This window comes from Melanaphis sacchari, unplaced genomic scaffold (genome assembly GCF_002803265.2).
Source record: "Melanaphis sacchari strain LSU unplaced genomic scaffold, SCAv2.0 Contig37_pilon_pilon, whole genome shotgun sequence".
NCBI lineage: Eukaryota > Metazoa > Arthropoda > Insecta > Hemiptera > Aphididae > Melanaphis > Melanaphis sacchari.
The window spans coordinates 761168-775858 of NW_020271239.1; the positions used below are offsets into that span (position 1 = coordinate 761168).

The 14691-nt window shown below is 25.7% G+C and overlaps 1 protein-coding gene across 1 annotated transcript in view; it reads right to left on the minus strand.

Annotated features, from left to right (window-relative positions):
- LOC112597130 (long-chain fatty acid transport protein 4-like) overlaps positions 1-14691 on the minus strand; it is a 44294-nt gene that overhangs the window by 5405 nt on the left and 24198 nt on the right. Inside the window, exons 3-6 of the mRNA XM_025343060.1 lie at positions 6070-6223; positions 3334-3571; positions 1581-1806; positions 54-255 (exon numbers count right to left, since the gene is read on the minus strand). Coding sequence (XP_025198845.1) covers positions 54-255; positions 1581-1806; positions 3334-3571; positions 6070-6223 — 820 coding nt within the window. The remainder of the gene's footprint in view (positions 1-53; positions 256-1580; positions 1807-3333; positions 3572-6069; positions 6224-14691) is intronic.

The following is a 14691-nucleotide window of genomic DNA, read 5'->3' on the forward strand; positions in this document are numbered from 1 at the left end:
CGTCACTTTAAACATAATAATAAATTTATATACAATACAAAACAATAACTTACGGTGCAATTAAATTTAGAAATATCTTGGAAGTATCCGGAAGCAGAAAACTTTTTCCGTATAACCGTGGTACAACCGTAAAGTAGTGATTGGCCGATGCACATTATGCCGGCGGCGGTGTGGTACAACGGCAAAGGCGTGTAAAACCGATCGCTATATTTGAGGCCCACTTGATACGCATAAGCACCAGCGATGAAAATATATCTAAACAAGAACAAAAAAACTTAAAAATTTATATTGGTTGATATTACATGCAAAGGCAGTAGTTAAAATTAAATTTGCTTATACAATTTAAAATTTAATTTGTGCAGGTAGAAATCTAGACTATTAACTGTTTTATTTTTTATCCTCTGTGGTTTTTTTTTTTTTTATTAGCTATTCATTTTGTGAAAAACTACTAAAATAATTAAATTGATGATAATCGTGTGTTTGATTTCTAATCGAATGAATGGAGGTAATACATATACATTTTGGATTAGTTAATTTCTACTGGAGAAAAAGATGACAGTCAATAAAAATAATATTGTATAACCATCACACGCCACTTAAAATATAAAATGTTTATTAAAGTTGTTTTTTTTTTTTTTTTTAATGCATAAAATCATAATCACATTTTTACTAAATATATATTTATGTAGTTTTTGTGGTCCCTTTATTTTTATAAATTAAGTTAAATAATTATTTTAGTACCAATGCGTCATATAACTGCCACATTTTACATAAACAACTGTATGTATTAAAATAAAAAAAAATTAGTAATGAATGAAAAAAAAAAATGTAATCAAATTTAAATAGTAATAAATTATACAACTTTTAAAAATATTAATCATATTATTTTTGTTAATGTGATTTAGTTTTGTTATTAAAATTTGAATATTTTCTGCTTTTTGACGTGAAACAAAAAAAAATAATCTGATAGAACAAAAATAATACAATAGCAATTTAATCGAAAAAAAGCAAACTTTTAAAAACGAATATTTTTTCTTCATTTTTGTTAAACGTAATAAACGTTTAATTTTAATTCACAGGTCGAATTTTTACTATATTTAATAACTTATAAACTTTCGTATTTGCTTTTCCTTTAGTTTTACCCTGGGTGTAGATATTTTGTGCATATAAACATTAATGTAATTATAGTCATAAATCATAATAATAAAATATTAAATTCGTGAATTCAGTGACGCGTGCGAAGGTAGATCTGCGAGTTTGGAAGCTTAGTTTTTATTTTTTTATTGGTAAGTGGATTTTAGATAGGAGGTAGGTAGGTACACTAGGTACTAAGTACGCTTAAAGTAGATTGTATTGTCTTAGACTATTTAAGTTTAACATTTAGTTTGCAAAAACTCGATTTGTTTATTAATGAAAATATAACATTTGCATGAAAAGGGAGTCTTTTATCAATAAATTGGTGGGTTAGTGGGTTAAATAATTGTTTGTTATTTTGCATATATAACTTCGCGTCACCACTGAGTGAATCCATACAGACTCTGATGTAAAAATCACCCCAGAAATGTCGATTTTCGTTATACCTGACGTTGGTAATGATGGCTGCTTTCGGAAAACCTGTAGTACCAGATGTGTAAATATAAAGCAATTTGTCGTTGTAACCGGGTTTTTCTGGTGGATTGGGTGTGGACGGCGATGCTTTGTCCAGAATGTGGTTCAAGTAAGTATCGTCATTAGTGGGCGGCGGAGTGCTAGACCATTTAAACAATTTCATATCGTTGTCCAGATCATTTTTTATATCTTCGATGTCTGTAAAAAGTTTTTTATTAAATTTATCTTAATTTAGTATTAGAAAAAAAAATACCAATCAAAAAGTTATTATACTATGATTATACCACAATAGAAACAGTTTTAATAAAAATTATGTAATATCATCTAATTAGGACTAGGATTTATAAGCTGTATAAAATTAAAATATACATTTCATTTTATTAAAATATACAATGAATTTACTAAAATTTTTCAAAACTTAAGCGAAAGAGAATATTCTTGTAATTATAAAATAAATTGAAAAAAGTTACTTTTTATGCTAAATCAGTTATCGACAAAATTGATTTCTTTATTTTATTATAATTCAAAAATAAAATATTATAGAAACTTGAAATTTTTACTTACTATATTAGGTATAATATTCTATAAGTACGAGATATAGTTTAATAGGTATAATGTAACAAATTACATTTTTTCTTAATTATTTCATGTAGAGTATAAGTTTTATAAAAAACACACACTATCTGTGTATCTTATTAAAAGTTGCAATCAATTAGTTTATATCGTATAAAATGTATTGAGAATTGTGAAAACCCATGTCTGCCACCGTTTGTAATTATTAAAAGTTTTACATTTCATATTTAGAATTTAATGAAAATTATTAACCAATATTATTATTTGTGATGACTGTTTCACTTACTACGTTTACTTAAAATGACATAATATAGTAAAATATAGTATGTGATCTTCATACTATATCGAGTGTTTCATAGGTGTAAACTTAAATAATTTTTATTAATTTATTAATTGTATTATGTTGTTGCGCCGATGATAGGGAAGAGTTTAAGTGTTCACTAGTACTTGTAATCTCTAAATAAATAACCTTGAATAATTATTAACTTAATTTATATAAGTGAAATTTATTATTATCCAAAACTGTGTAATGATTATGTTAAATAATATTTAATCTTAAGTAAAAAATATGCTACCTATTAGAAAATAACAATAGAAATACAAGATTATAAATCATTACCTAAGTTACATATTAATTTTTTTTAAATCTAAGAGTAAAATAACGAAAAAATATAAAGTAAAATGTGAATTATTATATTAAATAAAATTATTATGACAATTTTATAATCAAACACATGGAATAGTAAAATAAAAAAAAAAGTTGAACCAAATATTCAATAAAATATAATTTTTATCAAATGGGAAATATTTTATAATTCAACTTTAAACGACTAAAATGATAACAATTCAAAAATAACTAATTAAGTATGTTGAATGCAGAACATTATTTTGATTAAAATTAAATTAAAAGTTTAAGCTACTTCTAGAAGAAAATATTAAAAAAAAAAAAAAAAACGGTTTTTGAACGCATTCAAGAAGAGGATTTTAATCCCGGAAGTGATGTTAAAACGAAATTATATAATATCCACAGGTGCTCTCGGCTTCCTTATTTAAGGATCAAGTTTCGTTATTTACTAGTAAAATACAATTACTTGTACATTTAAAATCGTTTCAACGTTACCAAATAAACGTAACTGTGGCTTTTATTCTTACCCGATGACAATTCGGCTCCGTAAATCAAACCAGCACAGTTGGCCACTTTGATGGAATGAATTAACGACACTAGCCTCTGATTGTAATTGATTAGCGCGGTTACAATGCCCACTTTGGACATGCCCAACCAAATGCCCACGAACTCAGGTCGGTTTTCCATCAGTAGTCCGATCACATCGCCCTTCTTGAAACCTTTCTCTAACATGGCGTTGGCCACTTTGTTACTGTATTCTTCAATCTGTTCCGACATGTTTTAATCATGTTAATACAACAAAAATATACAAATGAATTACAATCACATGAAAAAAGTTGCTGGGACGCATGTCTTTCAAAGTATAAATCTCAATTACAAATTCCGTATAGATTAGGCAGTAAATTTAGGTCGTGAATAAAAATAAAACATTCTTAATTTTGTGCTAATTCATCCATGTATAATTTAATTATATAAATATATATATAATATTTACAGTAGCAACTAGATGAAAAAAATTTTCATACGTATAAAAGTATTATCAAAATGTAAAATTTAATAACATTTTGGAAAATATTAAACTTATATTTGTGAATTTCTTTAAAACATTTAACTTTTTTGAAGGATTATTAAAATGTAATTTTTCAACGTCGTTACTTTGGCATCCATATTTGTCATTATGTGATTAAAGAGAACGGTTAGTAACCGCGAGTAGCAATATAATAATAATTGTTAAAATAAATAACCACAACTTATCGATGTACTTACTGACTAGTAAAAAAATACATTTATTTTTATTAAAAAGAGCTACCATTTATCTATATTTTCCAGAATACTTTTTATTTATTTATTTGAAATTTTAAATGTAACAATTTTTATAAACTATATTTTTATACAGAAAGATGTGATATATTATACAGTCTATTATTTAATATTCATCTAAACAAATAAAAAAACTTTAAGCAGAAAAAACATCTTATACTTTTGATGAGTTATGGATATAATTATATGCAATAAGAAACATGTTTTACCAAATCGGTTTAACTAGCTCCTATTAAGCTCCAAAGAGTCTAAAACGGGTTTGAATAATCGGGTAACCATGAAAAAAAACCAAGGTTTAGAATGAAAAACTGGTTTATATTTTCCAACAACAGCCTTTTTAAAATTTTTTATTATTCTATTTTTATTTCAATTACATAATATGAGTAAGGTATTTCTGATATTTAAGTATCAACTATGAAAACTATACAACAAACAAGTTTTATACTTGATTTAATTGTTTTATTTCCTTTTATATATTATACATACCTAGCCAACATATTTAAATTTATTAAAAGATTCAATTTTTAAGGAAATTTAACTTAGAAATCAAAAAAAAAAACATTTGTCTGTAAATTTATACCTTCCTACCGTTATTAATTGTTTTTGAAACAGTAAAATGTATACATTATTAATTATTAATTTTAATCGACACATTATATGTTAGGATAATATAAGTGGTATTAAATAGTACTTGGTAAACTATAAAGGATAGAGTACCTTTTAAGTACTATAGAAAAATTTAATAAACACTTCTTAACTTCTATGTACATATATTAGCTCAATACATTTGTAAACAAGAATAGAAATTATACTTTATTACATAAGAAATATTTCAACCTTGTAATATTGTACTTATTCTACTTTTTTAAATCATAAAATTATAAATTACAATATTTTATTTTTTATTTAATTTAAAATTTAATAATCCAAGTAAAAGTTTTTAATAAAAAATTTAAGTCAAATATGAACTTTAAAATCAATAATACGGTTATTAATTTCGTAACTTATAATACTATTTTAATAACAACAATAAAAGCCAGTAAAAATTCAAAGTACTAAATACAATATTACAAAACTTAATCTATAGGCGTCGTGCTTTAGTTTCGTGGGATGACTGAGTTATAGAAAACTCGGTACCCATGATTTGAACAAAAGACTTAGAGTTATCATTTAAAAATAAACCGACGCAGTTTGTATTCAAACCCGTACCGCATACAAGTTGTAACTTGTTTAATCAATGTATACGAATTCAAATGATGTAATAAATATATACTTTTATTATACGTTTTTAATTTATGGTTAAGTCATTAAATGTTAAAAATCGGGTATTAGCGTTGATAAAATATATATATATAGGAGTTAAATACGAATTTATCTATTCGTCTGAAGTAAGTTCTTTGATCTTTGAAAAATCAAATCAAACAGGCATGGGTAAAAAGATGTTCCTCGGGGCTCGGAGTTAACCAATTAATTTTATGAACAATATAACATTAAACAGATTTTTAATAATTGTTTTACTATTAAAATCTGTGGGACTTAAATAACTTTATAATACCTTTGTATAATATAATACGTGTGACTAAATTAATTTTCATCATTATATTGTGTAGGTAGTAGGTACTGCATGTTTCATAAAATTGGCATTAATTAAAACTGTCTGTGATGCATATTATTGGAGCAACGAAACAACGTAATTATAATTAAACTAAAATAAATAAATTATAACAAGATAAGTTGTTATATTTATATAACTGAAGAAACATTTTATGTAATATTATATACTTGACTAGTGTTTTATTCTATGATAGTGTCGTCGGAGTCCTTTTACAATTTATCAGAGACGATACTTCTTTCAGAGTCTATAAAATGACTGTACCTTTGTAGGCTCGTGAGATAGTTATACGATTATGTTATATGTATAGAAGATGACATTTTGCACAAACCTGCAGTGCAGTCCATTCTTTGTCTTCGAATACGAACAACACTTTAAACGGAGTATTCTTTACAACTTTGTGTTTGAATACATCTGCGACAGTCCAGTTTTTCTTACTCAATTTTTTTGCAGTGTACAAAAAGTAGTAATAACGACATAGTGCTCTGAAAAAAAAAGAAAAAAAAATCTATTAAAATAATACAATCTTAAATATACCATAAAATCACAATACAAGAAAAATCTTAGTTTTATACCAAAATAAATCGTTTGACGTGACTAAAATATTATTTCCGAGATCATATAAAATAAATTAACAGTACCGTAATCAGATATGATTTGTATTAATATATTTACTAATTTTTTTTACTAAATAAAACTAATAGGCACTTATTTTATAATTAATACATTTTTCGATGAAATAAAAATTCATGTTCGAGTGTTAAAAATTATTTTTTTTTTATAAAATATAGTAATCTTAATTAGTTTATTAATAAAAATCAAATAAATAGCTTTAAATGACAGAAATTAAAATTATACTAAATAAGTCACTATGAGGACAATAATAACAATCAAGTTAAAGTAACCTAACAAGATAGCGAAGTTATAATGCCGGAATTTAATTTAAACTTAAAAGAAGAAAGCGAATCATAAAAATATGGATAAAAATATAGAAATCCTGTAGTAAGTGTATCAATAATAACTATTAATAATACTAAAAAAAATTGGTGTTGAGCTTCGAGTTCCAGTTATTTTTCGTCTCTTGGAACTTAAGAAAAAACACATATTTTGAAATTTTATTAGCATAATCAACAATTGATATTTCAAGCTAAATTAATTTCTTAAACTTTTGGAGATAAAAGCTGGCGTGTACATTTTATCTTTAATAGTGATCGAGTTATAGGTAATTGATCATAATTTTACCTGATTATGTAAATATTAAGTATCATATTTTAAGAACTATATCTTTTTCGAATAGAGACATGTTTTTTTGATGGCTCAACCTCCTGGCTACGACACTGTGATTAGAGCAGAAATAAATTTAAAAAAACAATAGAATGTTGTTGATTTTGTAGACAAAATGTGAATATTAACATAAACGTCACAAAAATATGTTTAATATACTTATGATAGCACCCCGCCGCCGTTCGCAATAAGATTAGGTAATGCATCGCTCTTAGGTAAGGCAGTATTGGTACTCAAGTATCTACTCGTTCTATTAGTTCCTAGACGTTATGCGTGACTTTTAGCGCTCTACGTGAGCTCTGCCAAAACTCAATATGTTACCCTTGTTGTGCTTCTAAGACGTTAATTTAGAGTAATTTATAGTAATTATATAATAGACTCGTATTTATTCTTAATTGTTCGAAAACTTGTTCGAACGTAGCTAATATTTACATAATATGATCAGCATTAAGTATACCGTCTAGTATATAAGTATCAATAAATATTAATAGTGTTATATTATACAGTATTTCACTGAAAGATATATTACTTTTCTGTTTCTGTTTTTTTATCTCATTGATTTTATACAATAGATGTTTTACAGTGTTTATTTGAAATCAAATATTTTGATGTATTTTGTAGGAGAATATAAACAATACGAAAATCGATTATAAACGTAAAAATTGTATAAACGCTTATTCAAAATGATTTATCTGTTGCTTAGCACCCGACGGTCTAAGTCAACTAATTTTACAACATATGAGTCATATGACTTCTCCTTTTGGAGATATATTAAAATAATGTCTACCTACGTACTATCGTAATTACTATCAACCTAAAAAATACTAAAAAAATCGATCGAGTCAATTACAATAGACATGTCGGAACAACGAATTTAACTTGTTCATTATTAAATTTTATTTGTATTGCTAAAGTAAGTCATAAAGAACTTATAAATATAAATTCCATATTAAAAAATTTAAATATTATTATATAATTAACAAATGTATAATTTATAATTTTAAACCGAAAAACTTGAAGTATAAAAGAAGCATTTCAAACTGAATGAATTATTTTGAATAACCTTTTACTATTAAACTACACAAAAGTATAATTTAAATAGATTTGCAATAGTCACATAAATCATAAATTTGGCTAAAAAAAATGATTTTTAAATTAAAACTTGCCCACACCAAACACGATTAGCGTTATACTTCTATGAATACCATGTAAGTATTCAAGAAATAAAATAAGAGCAACGATCGACTTTTTTGTTCATTATAATTTTGAACCATAAGACACCTTTGTACAATAACCTTAATTTTATGAGAAACTTAGACATTTGGAAGACAAAAAACAATTGTTCCATTCACAAATTTTGATTGATTTTGACAGATTGTTTTTATAACTTCAAGTAACTTTATTTATTGTTCTATATGACTTCATAGCATTCGTTGTTATGTTCAAGTATTTGTAATATAACTTTAAATATAAGATAGTCTCTACCTGTAAAGACATAATTAAATGTCAAACTTTATTTTATAATAATTAATATTTATATTTGTGATTGTAATAACTTATCGTTACTGTGCAAAATTGCATAAAGATTTCAAAATTATTATTTATAGACAATATGACAAACTTGTTTTATACAAAATTAAATTAATTTAAAATACTAAAATGTATTAAATTTACACCTTAATCAGTTAAAATAGAAAATATGCATTATCTTAATATTTATAAATAATCAAAGTTTCAATCAAAGTCTAAATTGCAATTAATTTCAAAAACAATACTAATAATAAAAAATTGGTTTCAATACTCAAGACACACTTTTTAAAATGTTAATAAATAACAATAGTACAGAGTGAATAAATAAATAACAATAAATTAAAATAAATGTAAATTAGTAGATGTATAATACTACCTATATATGTATTACGTACAAACGTTGTTTGAATAAATATTTTATTGTTTTAAATAACTGATGAATTTAAATTATTTTATTCTAAACGTCAAATTATTTTAAAAATAAACTAAAATAAAATATATCAAAGTTTAATAATAAGTATGCAGGTATTTAATTCTAAGTATATAAATTATTTACTAAAAAATAGAAAAACAATCAACCGATTTAAATGATAGCGTTTAAGAATTATGTTTATTAAAATACAATAATTTAATTGACGCGAAAAACATAAAACAATCACGTGCAAGATGAGTTCTTTGGAAAAATTAGGTTATTGAAAGCTATTTGAACAATTCACTTGAAATACAAATTAGTAATTTAAATTAGATAAGAAATTTAGATAAAGTTAAGTTTAAAGTATCAACAGACGATGGTTGATGGGTTATTACTTAATTAGGTTATTTCATTCAAGAGACTATAAGTGTATTAAAAGCAATAAGACATGTAGTAAATAACTAAAAATAAATAAATAAATTAAAAATTGCAGCTTATAATAATTTTATTTAAATTTAATAGTTTTAATTATTTTATTTGATTATCAAAAAAATTATTTATTTCTATGCATGAAATCATATTATTTTTGTCGTGAAAAAGTACATAATTGAAATTACATTTTGATTAATATATAATACATAGATATTAATTTCAGAATTCAAATATTTACCTGCAGTTTAAAACATTTTTTTTTTTTTATATATATATATAGAAATATTGAAATATTCTGAATGCATTCTAGCAATATATAAAACTACATTTTCGGGACATTATTTCTAGTAAATAAAATTAGAAAGTGTATTAATAAAATAATAAATGATATGTATAATTATTTAATAAATATATACAGTAGAAGCCGCTTATTAGAAACACTTTGTGATCAAGGTGAAATGTATCGATTAATCGATTGTTTCTAATAAGCGATTGAAAAGAAATGAATAATAACCGGAAAATAAAAGTGTGTATGTTTACTTAATTATGTATGCATATTGTATAATTTAAAAAAGTATGTACAAACATATATATTTTACTATATTATTTAAAATATTTATCAATCGAAGTTTGTTTTTTCGCGTCGATTAACTTCATGACTATATTTTTATACGATTAATATTGCCCCTTTAGCTTTGTCACTTTTAAGTGCATATGTGTGTTCAGGTAGAGCTTTAAAATTAAGCACAGTCTCGTCCGCATTGAAAATATCAGAGGGTGAGTATTGGGCTAGCAAATCGGTCCAATGAGTTTCAAATCACGATTGGCCGCACAAAAATCAGTTTAAATCTTGGCGTTTAGATATTTTAAGATTTTTAGTAAAACGAAACACTAATCACCTTTACGTACGTATGCACGCCGAAGCTGAACTACAAACGGTACGTACAGAAAGAGCATTCTTGCGATGGAGTACAGTAAAAATAAACGTAACGACAGCAAAGATAAGATTAAAGTACACTGGTTGTTGCCGGATAACCAGTGTAGGTATATGTCAACTGACCTTCGCATAATTGTTCAAATAATAACCGATGTGATTTTTCAATAATCCGATTTATTTTCCGTGTTCTAATATACGGCCGATCCATCCCGAGGCATTTTGATACAATAACGCGTTTGTATCAATTATCCGTGTTCCAAATAAGCGGCTTCTACTGTATGTATTACATTAGCATAACATATAGGTACATTTTGACCACAAGTGTGTGTGTGTAAAAAAAAGCTATAACAATGTTTAGAAAATAAAATCAATAGAACACTAGGATGTGACGCACACGGTAAATATTTATGCCTAACATTTTGTTGAACAAAATAACGATGTGGATCGAGGAATATGATTCATTGAATTACAATCATTGAGCTTATTGGACGTCGTATTTAAAGGTCGAGTTTATACGCTCAAATTGTATAAATATGAAATCATGTTACGGTTGAATTAATTTAATAATGATTAAAAGATGTTGGTTCCATAGGAAATTGAATTAAAGTTTTAAAAAATTCAGTAATTTATTAAAAAGGTTTATTGGTCAACGATAAAACAATATATTAATATATATGTGTGTGTGTGTGTGTGTGTGTGTGTGTGTGTGTGTACCTATGTGTGTTTACAGAGTACAGATACAACGCACGAGTTTATTATTCAAATGAGAATTTCGAGTTAATTTTTTCGACATCGGTTCAACTGATTTCATTTGTATATACAAGTAGAAATATGACGATAATTTATCGTATGAATATCAGCTAGAGTTCATCATTGATGTTTAATGCACATAATATATTAATATGTTAATAATACATTATACTCTGCTCATTGTATGGACTGTGTATAAAACTAGCAACTGTGATTTCACACATATGCGGTTTTTATAGTTGATATGCAATTTCCTGTATTCTAAATAAACGTGCCCGAATTATAAGATATTTTTTAAAAACTTATTATACAATTCAATACAGTATATTCGATTCTAATATTAAAAAAAAATATAATCGTAACACCAGTGATGTAGAATAAATAAATAATTAAACAGTTAAAAATTAAATTTACTATTTTCGTGTATGTACTATGTATATTATTATTATGCTTTTTACTATATTTTACTCGATGACACACTTAATAATATTATTTCGTAATACTAGATAAACCTGTTTCAATATTAGACGTAAATCAAAAGTCGTTTTACAGGCTAATTAACACTACACCAGGAAGTACGACTATGGTCGATCAAAATTCAGGTAAATGCGTTTTGTTTTTATTTTAGTTTCACAGCCGCACAAAATCCGTTTCAATTGAAACTTAAGTTGGTAATTTATTATTAATGTTTACAGTAGAAGATATAATTCGAAAAATCTCGTATCGAAAAAATTCCTATAGGTAAAACGTGTTAAATTGAAAATGTTACTTAGATGTTATAATACACGTGGTTTATAGAGTTTAACATAATATTTCCATTTCTACGGCTTTGCGGTTCAACGAACTATTATGTATTGCTCTTTATGTATTAATGAAAATAACTTTTGATTGATTTTATTTTCATTCTATTTTTTTTTTATTTTTTTTTTTTTTTGACAAATTATTTCAACTAACTTCCGTTTACTCTACCATTTGAATAGTAAATAAGATTTTTTTCATAATACGAATCTTCAATAATGAATGCTAATGTATTCAACTTTACAGTTTAATAGTAGTTTTGAAAAATTCAGTTAACATGACGATAAGTTTCACTAAATCGTTTGCTTAATGTAAACAAATTTGTTAAAAGTTTATGTTATAAAAAATGAGGTATAATCAATAAAAAGACGAATTTGCAATTAACGCTGATTAATGATATGAACAAAATAATAACAACAGCAAAAACACCTATTAAGTTGATTACACTCGATAAACCTATAACTCAAACAAAAATAAAGGGTTTTTGTTATGATTTTTTTCATTATTATCACTTACTAAAATAAAACACAGTGCACATACAAGTTTTCAATACATATTATCATCAATATGACTATTATGACTTATATTTAATTAATTAAACTACTAACTGTATTGTAGCTGTATACAATAAAACGATTAATACTCGTTAAATTATTTATCAACTATCATAAAAATAATAAAACTTTTAGATGTGTCACAAATTAATATAATAACCTTAGGGAACATATATCTGCAAAATATAGGTAGTTTTTGACCGAAAACCGGTATACTTGGAAATGTGGCTTCGAGTGAAACCAAGTTAACCTTAGTCAACAATCGTTCAGTTGTATAACTTGTTAGATTTGTTTTAAATCCACCGTGTATTTGTACATGGCCATAGATATACAGTTCATCATGTACATTTCAACATATAGGCGTATTAATTTTAATGTAAGGATAATACAATGTCAATTAAACTCTAGGACAAATATGTCATAAACGTAGAAACTTGAAAACACACAACCCAAAAGAGAAAATATCATGTTTACTAAAAACATTTAACTCGAATTAATTATACTGATTTGGCAAATATGGGCTACTTACACAAAACTCAAACACATCAGTGGTTCAGTGCTACTGTGTAATACTATATACTTCATTGAATTGCGACTAGAGGAAATATTAAATCACTATAAGTACAGTATTGCACAAAATATTATACATATTGACGAATAACTAAGTTTGTTAATATTTGTCTTAATAGAAAAACGTAAGAGGATTATTTTGAAAAACCATATTATATTGATTTTATAACTATGATAATTCCATTGCGTATTTACTTTATTACAGTGGCACTAACTCTAATATGAAATGTACGTTCAATAAAAAAAAAAAGACGAGAACTTGACCAGTCTGATTTTAGTATAAAATGAAGAAAATTATTTAAAATATAAGAATATCTATATATTAATATCATTTTTATGTTAATATGTCACAAACATACTTATGTGATTTAAATTTTATTTTTTTATATAATATTATACATATTACATACTTTGACAATGTTAACATAAAATAAAACAAAAATTATATACCAATTATTTTATTTTTTACATATATTATATAAAATTTTGTTTTGGTCGAAAAGTGAATCGACCGAAAAGGGAAGAATATGATTTTGGTCGAAAACGGCCATGTCTACGTTATAATACTATAGATGTCCTAGTGTAGTAATGACGATTACTCGGAAATTCCCAAAATAAATACCTCATTAGCCTGCATAATTAATTATCCGCATGTATTTTAATTATCATCGACACATTAAAAATCGCATGTATGCACGCGTTAATCGGAACTATATACATACAACAAAAAATGGAAGTTTTCAAATATGTTAAAAAATTCGTGGATTTTACAATACAAGAACGACATTTAAACTACGCGTAGGTATAGATATTACGTAAACTGGTATGTTTTATCATTAAAACATATTATATACGCATACATTTAAAGCAATCATCTGTAGTAAATAAATTGTTATTTTACAGGAAAGTCGATTATTATTGCAGTGCTATTCCATATAATATTAATTATCATATTGCATCTTATTATTAACAGTGGCAACGTGAGAAGGGTTGAAATTCGGGTCCGGAACCCGGTCTAGAATGGATCGAATGTAAAATTAATCGAAAATCGAAATTTTTAATTGCCTCTATTTTTATTGAAAAGATAGTTGCAAAAATTGGTGCGGTATTTTATGTAACCGACCGGTAGCATCGGTTGGTAGAACGGTTTTGGATTCTATAATAATTGTTTTTTCACTACGATAATATTATCATATAAACATTTTCTATGTGAATATTTTACTTCGATACGTCGTTATAGGCAGGTTTCACACGAATTCGTTAGATACGTCGGCCCGAATTCCGATTAAAAACATTTTAGGAAAACTGCTTGTCGCGAAAACACAACAGTAGTCGTCAGGAATGTATTAATATGACACACGTCTCGCGTTATATGACTCCGGTCTCCGACGATAATAAATAATAATAAATCTAATCGTTTTGAATGCGCGCCATAATAATAATTATAATAATCGTTACAACAGTCTACTCGCGGCGGCGTTTTCGGTCGCGATAATATTATTGTTCCGCGTGCCCTCATTATTAATACATCGTGATGCTGTTATTATAAAATGTATGTATATTATATTAACGCGTCTATCTATTTAATATCATAGACGTAACTCGAGGGGAGGGGGAGAGCGTTGAGATAAGTTTGAGGTCGACTGAGAATTTCTCGGTAAACTTGTCAACGGGTAATATAAATAA